Raw genomic sequence first — 17207 nt, 5'->3', positions numbered from 1 at the left:
GCACACTTGAAAATAGCACATGCATTAGGTAAGCATAAACAGCCCTGGGTTAAAGTGACCATCGCTTTGACTGCTTACATTTCAACCTCCACACAAAAGGAAGAGACGAATGGCCAGGAATGTTCCTCACAATTAGTGTGAAATAATGGCTTGAGCGGACGGAGATGCAAGGAAAAGCCCTTGTGATTGTGGAAGTAAATTAGCAGATTAGCTAAAGGAGACATTGGCCAAGGGGACGTCTAAGAGGTAAAACCTTACACTGAAGTGATTAGTTCCAGGGATTTTCAGAAAGTCAATGAGGGACAAAAAAAGTCCCTTTTTTCATACATGGAAAATATGTTGAACTTATCTGCGTATGTCTTCATATAAGACTGTCCACAATAAAGTTAAATAAAAATCTTTTAAAAATCACATGTAAGTTTAAAACACATGTGCAAAAGATCTTGGAAATGCACTCTTTTTTATCAAAATTGTATTTGTATGGTTTGAAAGGCTTTATTGCTATTTTCACCCACTGTTTTACTTGAATGTTAATAAAAAATGTCATGTGGTGTAACCATAATATAAAAAAGTCTTAACGTATTTTTGTTACAGATTAAATGCATCTTCATAATTCTTTACAATAGCTGTTTTTAAACATTTTTTTTGCAATAATATTATTTTAATTCGTGGCAATGTTAAATCATCTGTGAGACAATGTTATCAGCAATCTCATCATCAATAGGGTCAAAAGGAATGCTTTACTATAAAATATTTTTTCTCTTTTTCTTTTCTTTTTTTTGCATGTTTCTGTAAGTTAAGTTGATCACATGATTGATGGACAAAAGTTATTATTATTATTATTCATTCGTTCATTCATTTTCTTTTCAGCTTAGTCCCTTTATCAATCTGGGGTCACCACAGCGGAATGAACTGACAACTTATCCAGCATACGTTTCACGCAGTGGATGCCCTTCCAGCCGCAACTCATCACTGGGAAACATCTATACACACTCAATCACACACATACACACAATTTTAGCTTACTTCAATTCACCTATAACGCATATCTTTGGACTTGTGGGGGAAACCAGAGCACCTGGAGAAAACCCACGCAAAAATGGGGAGAATATGCAAACTCCACACAGAAATGCCAACTGACCCAGCCGAGGCTCAAACCAGCAACCTTCTTGCTGTGAGGCAATTGTGCTACCCACTGTGCCACCGCGCCAACCAAAAGTTTTTATTTATTTATTTAGATTGATGGAGACCTAGGAATGAAACATGGGGGTTTGAGGGATAAATTATAAGTTAAGATACAATTACAGGGTCTTCACATAAACTAGGAAACAAATTATATCTTTTTGTGGCCATAACATTTTTTCATTGAGATATTTTATCGTTATTTATTAATCTAAAACCATGAAACAAACGACATGCAAGGGACTTCATTGTACAGAGTTTCTGCAGGTTTCACCAAGTCTAATTTTTAGGGCTAAACACTAATGATTATTTCTAATGGCCCGGCTGAGCCAATGGAATTTTTTTTTGGTAACACTTTGTTTTGATGGTCCATTTGAGTATTAGTAGACTGTCTGCCTAATATCTGTTGATACTGCTCCTTTAACAGACATTTAACTGACTATAGGAAACTTTGCAAGTGCATGTCAACTTACACTAACCTTAATCCTAACCCCAACCCCAACCCCAACCCCAACCCTAACCCCAACCTAACAGTTTGCTTATATTCTAATGAGAATTAGTTGGCATGCAGATGCAATGTAATCTAATGTAATTATTTCTTATTGACATACTTTAATGTGTCAAAACAAGAAAACTCTAGATGTATACATTATTTTGATAAGTTTAACATTGTTAAAAGTATGTTTATTGTGGAGACAATTACATAAATAATCAAAAATATGTACTTCTTGGGTTTTGGTCCAAATTGATTAAGTATAACTTCTGTTCAACCTAATTAATTTCTGTTATAAAATCTTAAGTTTCATGTCTATTTACAAATAATATGTCTACTAAAGGGATGAATTGCTAAATTGCTAAATTGTTTTTAGTTTTCTTTCCTTCGGTTTATTTATTGGATTGTTGGTGATTGGATGGCCAATTGGGTAGCTTTACTTGGACATAGGAAAATTAAGACCTGTTTAAAAATTATTTAAGACATAAAACACAACATTTCAGTAAATTTAAAACATTTTAAGGCCTAAAAATCAAGCCATTTTTATTACTCTCAATGGTTTTGAGTTTACCTAAATAATTTTCATTTCAGAAATTAAAGTATGAATGGTATTATTGAACATATTTGAATAAATTAATAAACAGGACAAAAAACTGTCACATCTCTAGTCAATCTATCATCCTTAAAATTACTATTATTATTATTATTATTAATAATAAATATAGTTAGCTAAAATAATCCTACTGTCACGGATTGGCCAGGCTCTTCCACCAACATCACGCATCGAGCACCTTCACCTGAGTATTAACCACGCACAGCTGCACCCAATCACTCCCATTCACTATATAAGCACACACCTCACTTCACTCATTGTCCGGTCTCGTTCCTACGAAGCGGACTCTGAGTGAACCATTTCCTAGGTTTCACTCCCCTGCGATCTCAGCATATGTACTTACCTTTACTCTGTTTTCATTCCAGTCTGTCCAGTGTTCCAGTTGACCTGTCAGCGTTGTGTGTCTCGTCAGTCTGTCTTCCCCGCAAGTCCTCTGGTGTATGCATTCGGTCATCCTTCTGTGTCGGTCATCCCATCTGGCAAAGAGGATCATCAGTTCCTCCAAACTCCATTTCAACTCTCAATCATTATCCACATTGCTCTACTGTTGTAATAAACCTCATTTATACTTACTCCCCTTGTTTGTCCGTCTGCTTCCGTAACAGAAGACCGGACCATCAACTATCAACAGAATGAGCACTCACGATCCCCTTCAGGAGTTGGTGGATTCTTTGAAGAGAGTGCTACTACCATCTGCTCCACTTCCCGAAGCACCACCAGCACCGAGCACTTCTTCACCGTCCACCCACTCATCCAGTCCCATGGCTCGACCAGCGCCCTACTCTGGTGGGGGGGAGGAGTGCAATGGATTTCTCTTACAATGTTCTCTGGTATTCACTATGCAACCCGAGTTATACCCTACAGATCGGTCCAAAATCGCTTTCATCATCTCCCTTCTCTCTGGATCGGCTCTTCGGTGGGCTGAAACCATCTGGCAACAGTCTGGGCCGGTAACAAATTCCATTCAGTCATTCACCCAGTATTTCAAGGAGGTTTTTGGTCGCGCGGATGCTGAAGTAGCAGCCGGAGAACAGTTATACCATCTCAAACAGGGAGCCATGTCCACTCAGGAGTATGCTCTCAGATTCCGAACTCTGGCTGCTGCGAGCGGATGGAATGAGCGATCCCTCCTCACAACCTACCGGCTCGGACTAGAGCCCAGCCTCCGGTTACAGCTGGCCGCCCTCGACGACACGATGGGGTTGGAGAAGTTCATCCAACACTCTCTGCGCTGTTCCGATCGTCTGAGGGTCTACCAGCATGATCCTCCACCAGTATCCCAAGCACTCCTCCGTTCGCCAGAGCCAGCCGTCCCTCCAGAACCAGAACCAATGATCATAGAATCTGGTAGACTCACGATCACTGAGCGACAGAGGAGGCTGACCCAGGGTCTGTGCATGTACTGTGGTGCTGAAGGACATGTCAGGCTGGACCGTCCCATTCGTCCAGCACGCTCTGTGGTGAGTTTGTTCAGTTCTCCCATTGAAAAGATGCATCCTCTCACCACTAATGTCCAGTTAACTACCCCTTCTGTCTCAGTTTCAGTCACGGCCCTCATCGACTCCGGGTCAGCTGGAAATTTCATCTCGCACGCCCTCTGACGCCGACTCCAGCTTAACACCGAAGCCTCGACGCACGTCTACCAGATTCAACCCATAACCAACGATATCCATTCTCAGGCACGTATCCATCGAAAATGAGAATCCGTCAATCTCCAAGTAGGACTGCTCCACAAAGAGGAGATTCAATTTCTGGTTCTGGAGGGTGCATCGATGGATATCATCTTAGGGCGCCCGTGGCTGGTGAAGCACGATCCCATCCTCTCTTGGGGCACAGGAGAAATAAGGAGATGGGGTGAAGAATGCAGATCCAGCTGTTTTCCCGATCTACCCTTACAAATTCAAAGACCCCTTACTGTCTACGTCACGTCTGTCGAAAGTCCAGTCGAGAAACGATCCATTCAGATCCCGAAGATCTACTCCTCATACGAGGACGTATTTTGCCCCAAGAGAGCTTCCCAGCTACCTCCACATCGGCCATGGGACTGCGCCATTGACCTGCTTCCAGATGCTCCTATGCCCAGAGTAAGGATCTACCCGTTGTCCCTTCCGGAAACAAAGGCCATGGAGGAGTACATTCAGGAGGCTCTGAGTCAGGGGTATATCCGCCCTTCCACGTCACCCGCTGCCTCAAGTTTCTTCTTCATGGCTAAGAAGGATGGAGGGCTGCGGCCATGTATCGACTACCGAATCCTAAACCAAGGTACCGTCAAATTCCGCTATCCCCTTCCTCTCGTCCCGGTGGCCCTGGAACAACTCAGATCTGCCAAAATTTTCACCAAGTTGGACCTCCGCAGCGCCTACAACCTGGTGAGAATACGTGAGGGGGACGAGTGGAAGACTGGGTTTGTGACCCCTACTAGACACTACGAGTATTTGGTCATGCCCTATGGTCTGGTTAACGCCCCCTCCGTATTCCAAAACTTCATCCACGAAGTCCTCGGAGTTCCTCCATCTCTTCGTCATAGTCTACATCGATGATATCCTGATTTACTCCCGGAGTGAGGCCGAACATCGCCACCATGTTGCGGAGGTCCTGAAAACCCTCAGGAGACATCATTTGTATCTCAAGGCTGAAAAATACTCCTTCCACTTACCATCTGTTCAGTTCTTGGGATACATCATAGATCAGAGAGGGGTTCGTATGGACGAGGGGAAGGTTACCTCCGTCATCTCCTGGCCAGAACCCAAAACCATAAAGGAACTCCAACGTTTCCTAGGATTTGCCAATTTCTATCGACGTTTCATCCATAATTACAGTCTCATCACCGCTCCGCTCACCACTCTGTTAAAAAACAAACCTAAAACACTACCCTGGCCTCCCGAAGCCGCCGCAGCCTTCCAAAACCTCAAAGACTCCTTCACTCAAGCTCCACTCCTGACTCATCCTGATCCTGACTTGCCTTTTGTGGTCGAAGTGGATGCATCGACCACCGGAGTGGGAGCCATCCTATCCCAGTACCACGGTACTCCCTCATTACTCCATCCGTGTGCCTATTTCTCCCGGAAGCTCAGCCCGGCGGAAAGGAACTATGACATCGGAAATCGAGAACTTCTTGCCATCAAGCTCGCCCTGGAGGAGTGGCGACACTGGTTTGAGGGGGCCAAACATTCGTTCCAGGTAATCACAGATCATAAAAACCTACAGTACTTAAAAGATGCTAAAAGACTCTGTCCTCGTCAGGCCCGTTGGTCATTGTTCTTCTCCAGATTTCAGTTCTCTATATCATATCGACCAGGATCAAAAAATATCCGAGCAGACGCACTTTCTAGAATTCACGACCAGCATGAAACCATTGAGACACCGGCCAAGATCCTTCCCGATCAGATCACTATCTGTCCCATCCAATGGTCCGCTCCAACAGTAGTTGCCACTCCAGAATCCAGAACTCCGCCGGGCTGTTCTGTTTTGGGTTACCAGAAGATATAGTCTCGGACCGAGGACCCCAATTTATCTCCAGACTATGGAAAGCATTCTTCAGACTCCTAGGTGTGACCGTAAGCCTCTCGTCTGGCTATCACCCTCAAACCAACGGCCAGACAGAGAGGAAAATTCAGGAAGTGGGGCGGTTCCTCAGGACCTTCTGTCACGGTCACCAAAACTCCTGGAGCCAGTTTCTGGGCTGGGCGGAATACGCCCAGAATTCCCTGCGGCAACCTACCACCGGACTTACGCCATTCCAATGTATCCTAGGGTTCCAACCTCCACTCTTTCCATGGGATGGCGCACCATCTGATGTCCCCGCAGTGGATTACTGGTTCCGGGAGAGCGAGAGAGTCTGGGACGATGCTCATCACCATCTTCAGAGGGCAGTACGCAGAACAAAGGAGGTATGCGATTAAGAGGAGGATTCCAGGTCCCATCTATACTCCAGGGCAGAAGGTCTGGCTTTCCACTCGAGATATCCGTTTGCGACTGCCCTCCCGAAAACTAAGTCCCAGATTTGTTGGTCCCTTCACCATCCTGGAACAGGTCAACCCCGTCACATATAAGTTACAGTTACCTCCACAGTACAGAATCCACCCCACATTCCACGTGTCCCTTCTAAAACCCTTTCACGATCCTCTGATTCCCTCCACAGAGCCTGGTCATGAAGAGGAACCTCCTCCCCCACTGATGTTAGAAGAAGGGGCCATCTACCAAGTCAAGGACATCCTACGGTCCCGGCGTCGTGGTGGTCAGCTTGAATACCTCGTCGACTGGGAAGGATACGGTCCAGAAGAAAGGTCATGGGTCCCCAGATCCGATATATTACATCCCGCACTTATGGAAGAGTTCCACTCCAATCACCCAGAATTTCCAGCACCTCGAGGACGAGGTAGACCACCACGACGTCGGAGGTTCAGGCCCTCAGGAGCGGGCCCTGGGGAGGGGGGTAATGTCACGGATTGGCCAGGCTCTTCCACCAACATCACGCATCGAGCACCTTCACCTGAGTATTAACCACGCACAGCTGCACCCAATCACTCCCATTCACTATATAAGCACACACCTCACTTCACTCATTGTCCGGTCTCGTTCCTACGAAGCGGACTCTGAGTGAACCACTTCCTAGGTTTCACTCCCCTGCGATCTCAGCATATGTACTTACCTTTACTCTGTTTTCATTCCAGTCTGTCCAGTGTTCCAGTTGTCCTGTCAGCGTTGTGTGTCTCGTCAGTCTGTCTTCCCCGCAAGTCCTCTGGTGTGTGCATTCGGTCATCCTTCTATGTCGGTCATCCCATCTGGCAAAGAGGATCATCAGTTTCTTCAAACTCCATTTCAACTCTCAATCATTATCCACATTGCTCTACTGTTGTAATAAACCTCATTTATACTTACTCCCCTTGTTTGTCCGTCTGCTTCCGTAACACCTACCTAATATATACACTAATTGTCTTGTCTATACACTACTACTTAGTGTTGTCATCGATGCCAGAAATAATAACAGCAAAAAATAACTTGACTCTTAGTTGATCATTTGGAAAAGTGGCAGAAGGTAGATTTTTCAGATGAATCATCTGTTGAACTGCATCCCAATCATCACAGATACTGCTGAAAACCTATTGGAACCCACATGGACCCAAGATTCTTCTTGAAATTAGTCAAGTTTGTTGAAGTAAAAATCATGGTTTGAAGTTACATTCAGTATGAGGGTATGCAAGAGATCTGCAGAGAGCATGAAAACATCAACAGCCTGTGGTATCAAGACATTTTGTGCTGCCCATTACATTACAAACCACAGAAGAGGGCGAATTCTTCAGCAGGATAGCAGTCCTTCTCATACTTCAGCCTCCACATCAAAAGTTCCTATAAGCAAAGAAGGTCAAGGTACTCTAGGATTGGCCAGCCCAGTCACCAGAAATGAACATTATTGAGCATGTCTGGGGTAAGATGAAGGAGCACCATGCACCATGACTTTATATTCTATACTGTTCATTATTTCTGTTAAGTGACAAGACTTTTGTCTAAGCAAAGTCAAACCTTACTGCCCTAATTAAATAATTAAAAATCAAGGCATGATCACTTTTTGTTTTGGTAAAATAAGTGTAGTCTAGAGGCCTTTGCCTTTCATATAAGCCACTTCTGATACCAAATAAGCAACTAGTAGTCAAGTTATTATTTGTTGTCTCTAAAACTTGGAGAAGTGACAAGACTTTTGTCAGGTAGTGTATATACATAAATATTTGTAATAATTTTTGTGTATGGCTTACCGACACTCAAGAAACCACTGGCGTATTTGTTCTTGCAGGCTTTCTTTAATATCTGCCCCATCCACAGTTCGCACTGACTCTTTGATGTTGACCAGTGCTGTCTGGTACTCAGCCTCATGCTCCTCCTGAATGATGTGTCTCCTGCGTTCCACCTGCTGGGCACGAAGTTGGGAAGGACTAAGTGTCTGCTGCTGGGCTGGAATCTGGAAACGAGACACCAGGAGACAAGAGATGGAAAAACTGACAACATACTGTACAGCACAAAACATTCAGCATTCAGCTGTGGTTTGATTGAGGGCATGTTTAGATGACACTGATTTCTGTAATGACTTAGAAACCTCAATGCACTGCAGCTGATGAAAGTGTATGCAAAAAACTGGCAAATAAAGAAAACATTTTCATCAGTTTGACGCCACATGCTGCAAATACTCATAATGCAGCCAAGTACAAAAAACACTGCATATGTCCATGACTTACATTGTTACACTTGGTACCTTCACTACTCCTGCGTCTACAACCTGTGAACAATTGAGAATTTTGAAAACTCTAAAGACCTAGTTTAGTTAGGAGTTTAGTTGGAGAATGCTTGTGTTCTGTTGTCCTGATTAGTCAAGTAAAATGAGAACGTTCATTCATTCATTCATTTTCTTTTCAGCTTAGTCCCTTTATTAATCTGGGGTCACCACAGCGGAATGAACCGCCAACTTATCCAGCATATGTTTTACGCGGCAGATGCCCTTCCAGCTGCAACCCAGCACTGGGAAACATCCATACACTTTCATTCACACTCATACACTACAGACAATTTTAGTTTACCCAATGCACCTGTACCGCATGTCTTTGGACGGAACCGGAGCACCCAGAGGAAACCCATGCGAACGAGGGGAGAACATGCAAACTCCACACAGAAATGCCAACTGACCCAGCCGAGGCTCGAACCAGCGACCTTCTTGCTGTGAGGAAACAGCACTACCTACTGCTCCACCGTGTCGCCCAAAATGAAAACACAGTAGTGTAAATGCAGCCTATCTTCTAGTGGTTTTGCTTGCTTTTGACCTATTAACTAACAACTCTGAGAGTAACTCACACAGTGTTCATTTTGTCATATTATTATAAGCTAATAATATCCCAAAAGGGTAAGTAATCATATATTCAGGATCCCATAAAACTCACTTTTTAATTCATCAACAATGCAATTAGAAGTAAACAGTGAACAAGAAACATGTTCACTGAAACATTTCTATTGTTTGCTATCTACAGTTTCAATAGTAGGTTCTATTAGCAGTGGAATATCTGTATTTGGTTGCGATGCAACTGTATCCAGTAATTGTGTTTTCTTAATTTGCTGGTGTTTTTCTATTTGCGTGTGCTTTCCTCAGTTGCAGCTTGTTGAAGTCATGTTGCTGCTCTAGTTTTCAAGAACTTTTTTTTTTTTGGTTTTTGGCTATTACTTTATGTCAATGATATTTTGTGAGCCTTAAAATGTGAACTTTTGATTATTGGTTTCAGAGTGTACGTTTTTGAAAAGTACACTACACTACCTGACAAAAGTCTTGTCGTCTATCCAAGTTTTAGGAACAGCAAATAATAACTTAACTTCTAGTTGATCATTTGGTATCAGAAGTGGCTTATATGAAAGGCAAATGCCTCCAGATTACGCTTATTATTTTACTAAAATAAATTATGATCATGCCTTGATTTTTAATGATTTAATTAGCACAGTAAGGTCTGACTTTGATTAGATAAAAGTCTTGTCACTTAACAGAAATAATGAACAGTATAGAATATAAAGTCATGGTGTAGTGGAAAAAGAATTAATATTGTGTATGAATCCCATGAGTTGACTGCATCCATACATTTCTGTAATGACTTTATTAATAAAGTCAACTGAAATGGCAAAAAAAGCTTTCTTGCAGGACTCCCAGAGTTCATCAATATTCTTTGGAATCATCTTCAATGCCTCCTCCTTCATCTTACCCCAGATATGCTCAATAACGTTCATTTCTGGGGACTGGGCTGGCCAATCCAAGAGAACCTTGACCTTCTTTGCTTTCAGGAACTTTTGATGTGGAGGCTGAGGTATGAGGAGGAGCACTATCCTGCTGCAGAATTTGCCCTCTCCTGTGGTTTGTAATGTAATGGGCAGCACAACTGTCTAGATACCTCAGGCTGTTGATGTTGCTGTCCACTCTGCAGATCTCTTGCACGCCCCCATACTGAATATAACTCCTAACCATGTTTTTCCTTCATCAAACTTAGCTAATTTCTGAGAGAATCTTGGGTCTATGCAGGTTCCAATAAGTTTTCTGCAGTATTTTTGATGATCGGGATGCAGTTCAACAGATGATTCATCAGAAAAATCTACCTTCTGCCACTTTTTCAAATGATCAACTAGAAGTCAAGTTATTATTTGTTGCTTTCACAACTGACATTGATGACAAGACTTCTGTCAGATAGTGTAGTATTTTAACTATTAAAAACTTTATAAAAAACTTTATAAAATGGTGATGTCATGTAAAGCATATTAGGTGCTCCATCTGTAGGCCTGGACAACAGGACCATACTTGCATAGATGTGTAACAATTTTTTGTGAAGTGACATAACCACCTACTGGCATGACATGTATTATAAAGCATTTTTTGCCCTTTTGTTCATGCAAAAGGCATTGTTTTGATAACTTTTGAGTCTGTACTTGAAACTTCTGTTGTTGTACATATTTAGATAGGTCTAATGTGTTTAGCATAAGATGTCTACTGAAATCTATTTTTATAAACAGTACATCTGAAGAATATTCTATTGTTTACCATTCCCAAAAATATCATCTCCTCCAGACACTCCTTGTTGACCCTCCTCCTGTCTCGATACCCCCGCCAAACCTAGAAGAAAGAGTGAAAAAAGAATAATAACAGGAAAACAAGAACTGAGACTGAGGACACATACCAGAAGCGATACTATCATTCACTCTGAGATCAAGAACGTTCATCTGCTCGCTATCTGCTGAAAACAATCTACCGTCGTCTTGCATTCTTTTAGATGAAAAGAATGTACCGCAATGACAGCCAAAATTCCAATCTGACAAATTGAATTGATTCATTCAGTATGTCATTGAGGTGAAGATTTAAATATAAACTGTAGGTCAAAAGTTTAGAGTAAATGCAATGTTTTAGAACTCTCTTATGAGGAGTTTCTTTTTAAATACTGAAATATTAAGATTGATGGCATGGTAGCTCAGTGGTTAGCACTGTCACCTCACAGCAAGAAGGTCACTGGTTCGATTCCTGGCTGGGTCAGCTGGCATTTCTATGTGGAGTTTGCATGTTCTCCCCATGTTTGCGTGGGTTTTCTCCGGGTGCTCCGGTTTCCACCACAATACAAAGACATTCGCTATAGGTGAACTGAATAAACTAAATTGTCCATAGTATGAGTGTGTATGGGTGTTTCCTAATACTGGGTGGTGCCTAGAAGGGCATCCGCTATCAGAAATATATTCTGGAATAGTTGGTGGTGCACTCCACTGTGGCGACCTCTGAAATACATACTACGCCAAAGGAAAACTAATATAAATTTAGATTTTGGTAAAAACAAAGACCAAAAAAAAAAATGACTGTCTTTGATTTGTATACATCTGATAGTATTTATCTTGATTAATGAACACATATCTGCAGCCTTTCATTTGTATTGAAACCTACATAAAATATGAATTCTTCATCCTATATTTTTTACAGTGTACAATTAATGTTAATATTTTTTATTATATTTTATTATAGTTTTACTTAGCAAAGATAGTAAAGGTAAAGTAAAATCATCCAAATAATGAGTCCAAATAAATGTTTCAAGCTAGAATATATAGCATAAAAACTTGTTTTCCACATTGATAATAATAACCATTGTTATTAATAATGTAAAATTACTTATTACAGGCAGCACGGTGGCGCAGTGGGTAGCACAACCGCTGGTCAATTTGTGTTTCTGTTTGGAGTTTGCATGTTCTCCCAGTGTTTGCGTCGGTTTCCTCTGGGTACTCCGGTCTCCCCCACAAGTCCAAGTACATGTGGTACAGGTGAATTGGGTCTGCTAAATTGTCCGTGGTGTATGTGCGTGAATGAGTGTGTATGAATGTTTCCCAGTGATAGATTGCAGCTGGAAGGGCATCCGCTGCGTAGAACATATGCTGGATAAGTTGGAGGTTCATTCCGCTGTGGCGACCCCAGATTAATAAAGTGACTAAGCCGAAAAAAATGAATGAATAAATAAATACTTATTCTTACCAATAATAACTGAGCATCAAGTTTTGATTATTTATAGATAGCTGTTATGATCACCAGCGATTTATCAGCTGCAGTTCACAGTTCACTAAAGAACTACAAATTCGCCATCATATGGACTACAAGTTCCAGTCATGCACCGCTCACACGCCTGTTCCTCATTCTGTTGATTTCACACACTCACAGCTGGGAGCTGCTCATGAACTGATTACATGGACTATATACACAGCACAAACACACAAGTCTTTCCTGAGTCTTGTAAACAGTATTGTGAACATTACGACACATTTTCCTTGCCTTGTTTTGCCTTATTAGACCCTTGCCTTGTTTCATTGTTTACTCCTGTCTGCTGCTTGCCTTCTGACACTCGCCTGATATTTGACTATGACTCTGGATTTCCTGTGTACATCTCTTTGGCCCTGTATTGATCGTTGCTTGCCTGACCATTCTCCTGTCAATAAACCTGCATTTGAACCCACAACCCTGTTGTCAGTGCCCACTTCTCATTACAATAGCTTATTCGCACCAATAATAACTGAGCACCAAATCAGCATAATGACTCCCCAGTAGACACACAACATGATAAGATGTAAATATATGGTTAGATTTAGGTCGCCAGCGTCTAAGGGCAATGTTATTTTGACATCCATGTTGATATTTTGCTATTTGGTTGATTTTAGGTTGTGTTGTGACCAAAATCGAATGTTGAGCGAACATCTTAAACCATCATCATTTTGATGTCAAATTCTGACATGTATTCGTCAGGTATGCAACCAAAATCCAACGTCTGATAGACCTCAAATTGTTAATGTCCACACAACGTCAAGCTATAACATCATTAGACGTTGATATTTGGTTGTTTTTAGGTTGCGTTGGAAAGTAACCAAAATGCAACGTCTGTCCGACGTTGGACATTGACAACGGCCTGACGTTGGGTTCTGACGTCAACCCGATATTCATTTCGAAACAAAATGCAACATCCTACGACATTGGGGTACAACATCAATCTGACGTCATGTTGATGGCCTGCTGGATCCTTTCAAAAACATAAAAAAATTACTAATTATTTAACAATTAACTTTAACCGGTAACGTACAAAACATCAAAACAAATCAATCTTATTGCTTGGCTTACTAATGCAAGTAGGGCTAGCAGTTCCAATTATTTCCTATATTTGTTTCTTCCTCCCTTTTACTTAAAAATGACAGGGATGCTAAAACAACAATAGCCAACTTAAAAGAGAGGATTACTTTTCCAGAGTTTCAGAGCACTGAAATCTGCTTTGCTGTGAGCTAAAGAATGAGAAGGGAGGCAGGATTAGACCTTGTGAAAACAACCCCACAGACAGAGAGCCCCAAAATCTCTGTTTATCACCTCCAGTAATCGCATTCACTACAAGGTCAAATTGCATATAGGATAAGCTACTTGAAAAAGAATTAGCCGTAAGGTCAAAGCTTCATCATCAATGCTTTTCCGTACCATTTCACTTAGCAATGTCAGTTTCACACCTGCACTGCAAAAACTACAACTCTCCAGAATGGTATCTGCTATCTCTTTCAGGCTACATCTATGTCTGCGCTCACCAACCGTAGCGAGAAGAAGAAGACGTCAGGATACATGAGCTCAGATTTCATGATTAGGATGGCCCTGAAAAATAACACCTAAAATCCAGGAATTCTTTCCCTTTCCTGTCTCTCAACACTACAATGTTAATCTTCCACCTCCTGCCAAAGGGCTTACAAGCGCATTATTCCCACAGATGAGTGGACATCTATCTTTTATGCTTGGGTGGGATCGCGTGTCATTCATAGTCCTTTGTGAGCGGACATGATGTCAAACGTGACAACTGATGACTGTCGTAAGAGATGCCCTGACCTCTGCATTTGGGTTCATACGCAGATACAGACGCAAACATTACCTCCCTTGTGTGTGATGGTACGACATCAGCTTCAGTTTATATAATGATAAAAATCCAATTACAACAACCTCATCACTTATCAGTGGAGCAATCTCATTATGAAATATGGGTTTTTAAAGGAACGCTCTATTTATTTATTTTTTCCCCAAGAGTTAAACTGTTGAGTTTTGCCATTTCTTAAATTCATTAAGCTGATTTCTGTGTCTGGTTGTGAGCACTTTTAGTTTACCTTAGCATAGATCATTGAATTTTTATTACGTCATAGCATTTCCAAAGAGTATAAAGAGATCATTTCCATACTCTTTACAAACCACAGGGTGCCACACAATTTATTTATATCGCCCCAACACAAATCGATTAAGTTAACTTAAGAAGTGGACATTTGGAAGTGGATTTAATGTAAAACAATTAAGTTGTCTACAAAAATTTCAGCTCAATTTAAATAAGTAGCTTTTTGATTGAATTTAAAACTTGACTCTTCTGTAGTTACATTGTGTACAAAGAGAGAAGGAAAATAAAAAAGTGCTATTTTCGTTGCCGATATAGCTACACTGTAAATTGGAATAAATTAAGGTAACTCAAACCATTTGAGGAAACTGATTGCAACAAACCATTTGAGTTTGTAAACTTACTCCATTTAAGTTGAAGTCATGAGGTTAAATTATATTTAATTAACTCATTATCTTCAACACTGAGTTCAAAACTCTTTTCAAATGAGTAGAATTAACTTTCAGTAAATTTTGAGTTAATTAAACTAGTTTCATTTAATAAAGTTGCCATTACCACATTTGCCATACACTGCCATTCTGGCATAATAATCAAGGACTTTTTGATATTGATATTACGCAGTGCATGAAAACTAACTTTCATGTATTCTGGTTCAAATTGATATGGTACCAAAATAAATATGTTCTGAATCATCTCTCAGAAATGTCTCCATGGTAAAAAGGTATGTTGCATGCTTGTGCAAGCAGGTGCTTATATTGACAGGCATTAGGTGATTCTAAGGTGCTGCGTATTATCATTGCCCCTGCTCCAGCCTGAGTATGACATCCAAATGAACTTCTATAGTCATCAATAAAAAAAACTGACTACAAAAAGTAAGTTAATCTTTGTGTATCTTTAAAAAAAATGTTAAAACATTATTAACTTATTAAAATAAGTAACATTAAAAATATGTTGTCATGACTTCTTGTCATGTCATGTAGTTTTGTTTTGGTGCTTTGCTTTCTTTTCCAGAACAACAAAGATATTTCAAATAATCTTTTGGATATTTGTAATTATGTTTTTAAAGCCAGTATCAAAAAATGGACATAAAGTCTAACATTATGACTTCAGTAACTTCTGATTTGTGTACATTTGATGTAGTCTCATTAATTAAGTCTTAAAATGAATTCTTATAGACTTCAGAGTGATCAAACCCTTACATTTGAAATGTTTACTATGCATAACAATCATAGAGCTTTGAAAGCATTGACAAATACCTGTCAAAACCAACATAATCTCCTGGTAATTCATAAATATTTAGCGTTTTGGTGAATTAGTGGTTAATTTCTATGAGTTTATTCAATCTCATTTTTTTCGCGAGCTTGCATTTCCCAGGCACGCCTAGTTGAAGACCCGAGTCACATAACAAGATCTGACCGATTAGCAATATTCACATTTAGGTAGACTAATTACCCCAGACAAACATAGAACACCAAAACACTGCAGTGCTTTTTCATACTATAGATGTCAATGGTTACAGGTATCCAAACAAACAGGATTTAAGTCTTTTGAATATGTCAAGCTGCTGTGATCAACAGTAATGTTTTTCAGTGAATATTAAGTTACTGAAAAAGCTGCAGTTTATTTTGTATTTTTATAGGTATATTTTATATTTTAAAAGTAACTTCAAAGTAAAGATATTAGTAATCTGATTTCTTTTTACATGAAGTAATTATTAATAAGATTACAATTTTCCAGTAGTAATCAGTAATTTGTAATCTATTAATTTTTTTAAGTAACTTACCTAACACTGTATATACATATATATTCATTATATATTTAAGTCCAATTTAGACCTTGAAGGATTTGACTATATTCCTGCAAATTACTCAGAATTGATTTTGTGTGTCAGAGAAGACAGAATGCATACAGTTTTGGAACAGAATAAGGCTTGGTAAATGCTGAAAGACAAATCCTTTAAATTTATCTCATCATTGTAACATATAATAAAAGCATTAAAGAAGATTCATTTGTTTTGCTATTTTCAAACCCATGAATGCAATGCATCAGTGATTTCACTGGACTATTGAAAATAAAGCAATGCAGGATACCTTTTGAATGCAGGTGGCTGCTTGGTCAGGGTCCAGCACGCTAGAACCCAGATGTCTTCTTTGTTCCTCCAGCCGAATTGTCTTCATGAAGTGAGCTCTCAGTCTTCCCTGCCGTGCTCGCTCACTGACCTGTAGCAGCCACACAGCCCTCTCCATGGACATGGACAGAACAGGTCTCTGCTCAATCAGAAACCACAAACACACACCTGAACTAGATTGCATTCGGCACATCTGTTATTTGACTCAAATTGCATGTATTTGTAATGAGTGAATATAAATGTTTTACAAAGTGGTGGACAATAACTATATATATATATATATATATATATATATATATATATATATATATATATATATATATATATATTTGTAGTTTGTAAATTTTATTAAGAATATTTTTTTTTCTACTATTGTAAACTAAGCATAAAACCAGTCACAATAACATCTAGGTAGTCTACTCTAATGTACTACTAACATTTGGTTTCAGAAATTAAGTGTAATGTCTTTTTATTTGAAATACTTTTAATATTTTTGACATTCAAAACAATGCAGAAAGGTTGCATATACTGTACATATAAACATATACACAATATAAAAAACATGTATATATGCACATACCATAATGTATGTTTTATTTTCTCAATTTTTAAAAATGTTACAGAATT

At 40.0% G+C, this 17207-nt stretch overlaps 1 protein-coding gene across 1 annotated transcript in view; it reads right to left on the bottom strand.

Moving 5' to 3' along the window:
* Window positions 1-17207, bottom strand: part of iqca1 (IQ motif containing with AAA domain 1) — a 115190-nt gene that overhangs the window by 90317 nt on the left and 7666 nt on the right. Inside the window, exons 4-6 of the mRNA XM_056459711.1 lie at window positions 16543-16719; window positions 10846-10917; window positions 8042-8244 (exon numbers count right to left, since the gene is read on the bottom strand). Coding sequence (XP_056315686.1) covers window positions 8042-8244; window positions 10846-10917; window positions 16543-16719 — 452 coding nt within the window. The remainder of the gene's footprint in view (window positions 1-8041; window positions 8245-10845; window positions 10918-16542; window positions 16720-17207) is intronic.

The sequence above is a fragment of the Danio aesculapii genome, chromosome 6 (assembly GCF_903798145.1).
Source record: "Danio aesculapii chromosome 6, fDanAes4.1, whole genome shotgun sequence".
In the NCBI taxonomy this organism is placed as follows: domain Eukaryota; kingdom Metazoa; phylum Chordata; class Actinopteri; order Cypriniformes; family Danionidae; genus Danio; species Danio aesculapii.
The sequence above is the reverse complement of the archived record's forward strand: the minus strand, read 5'-3'. Positions and strand labels throughout refer to the sequence as shown.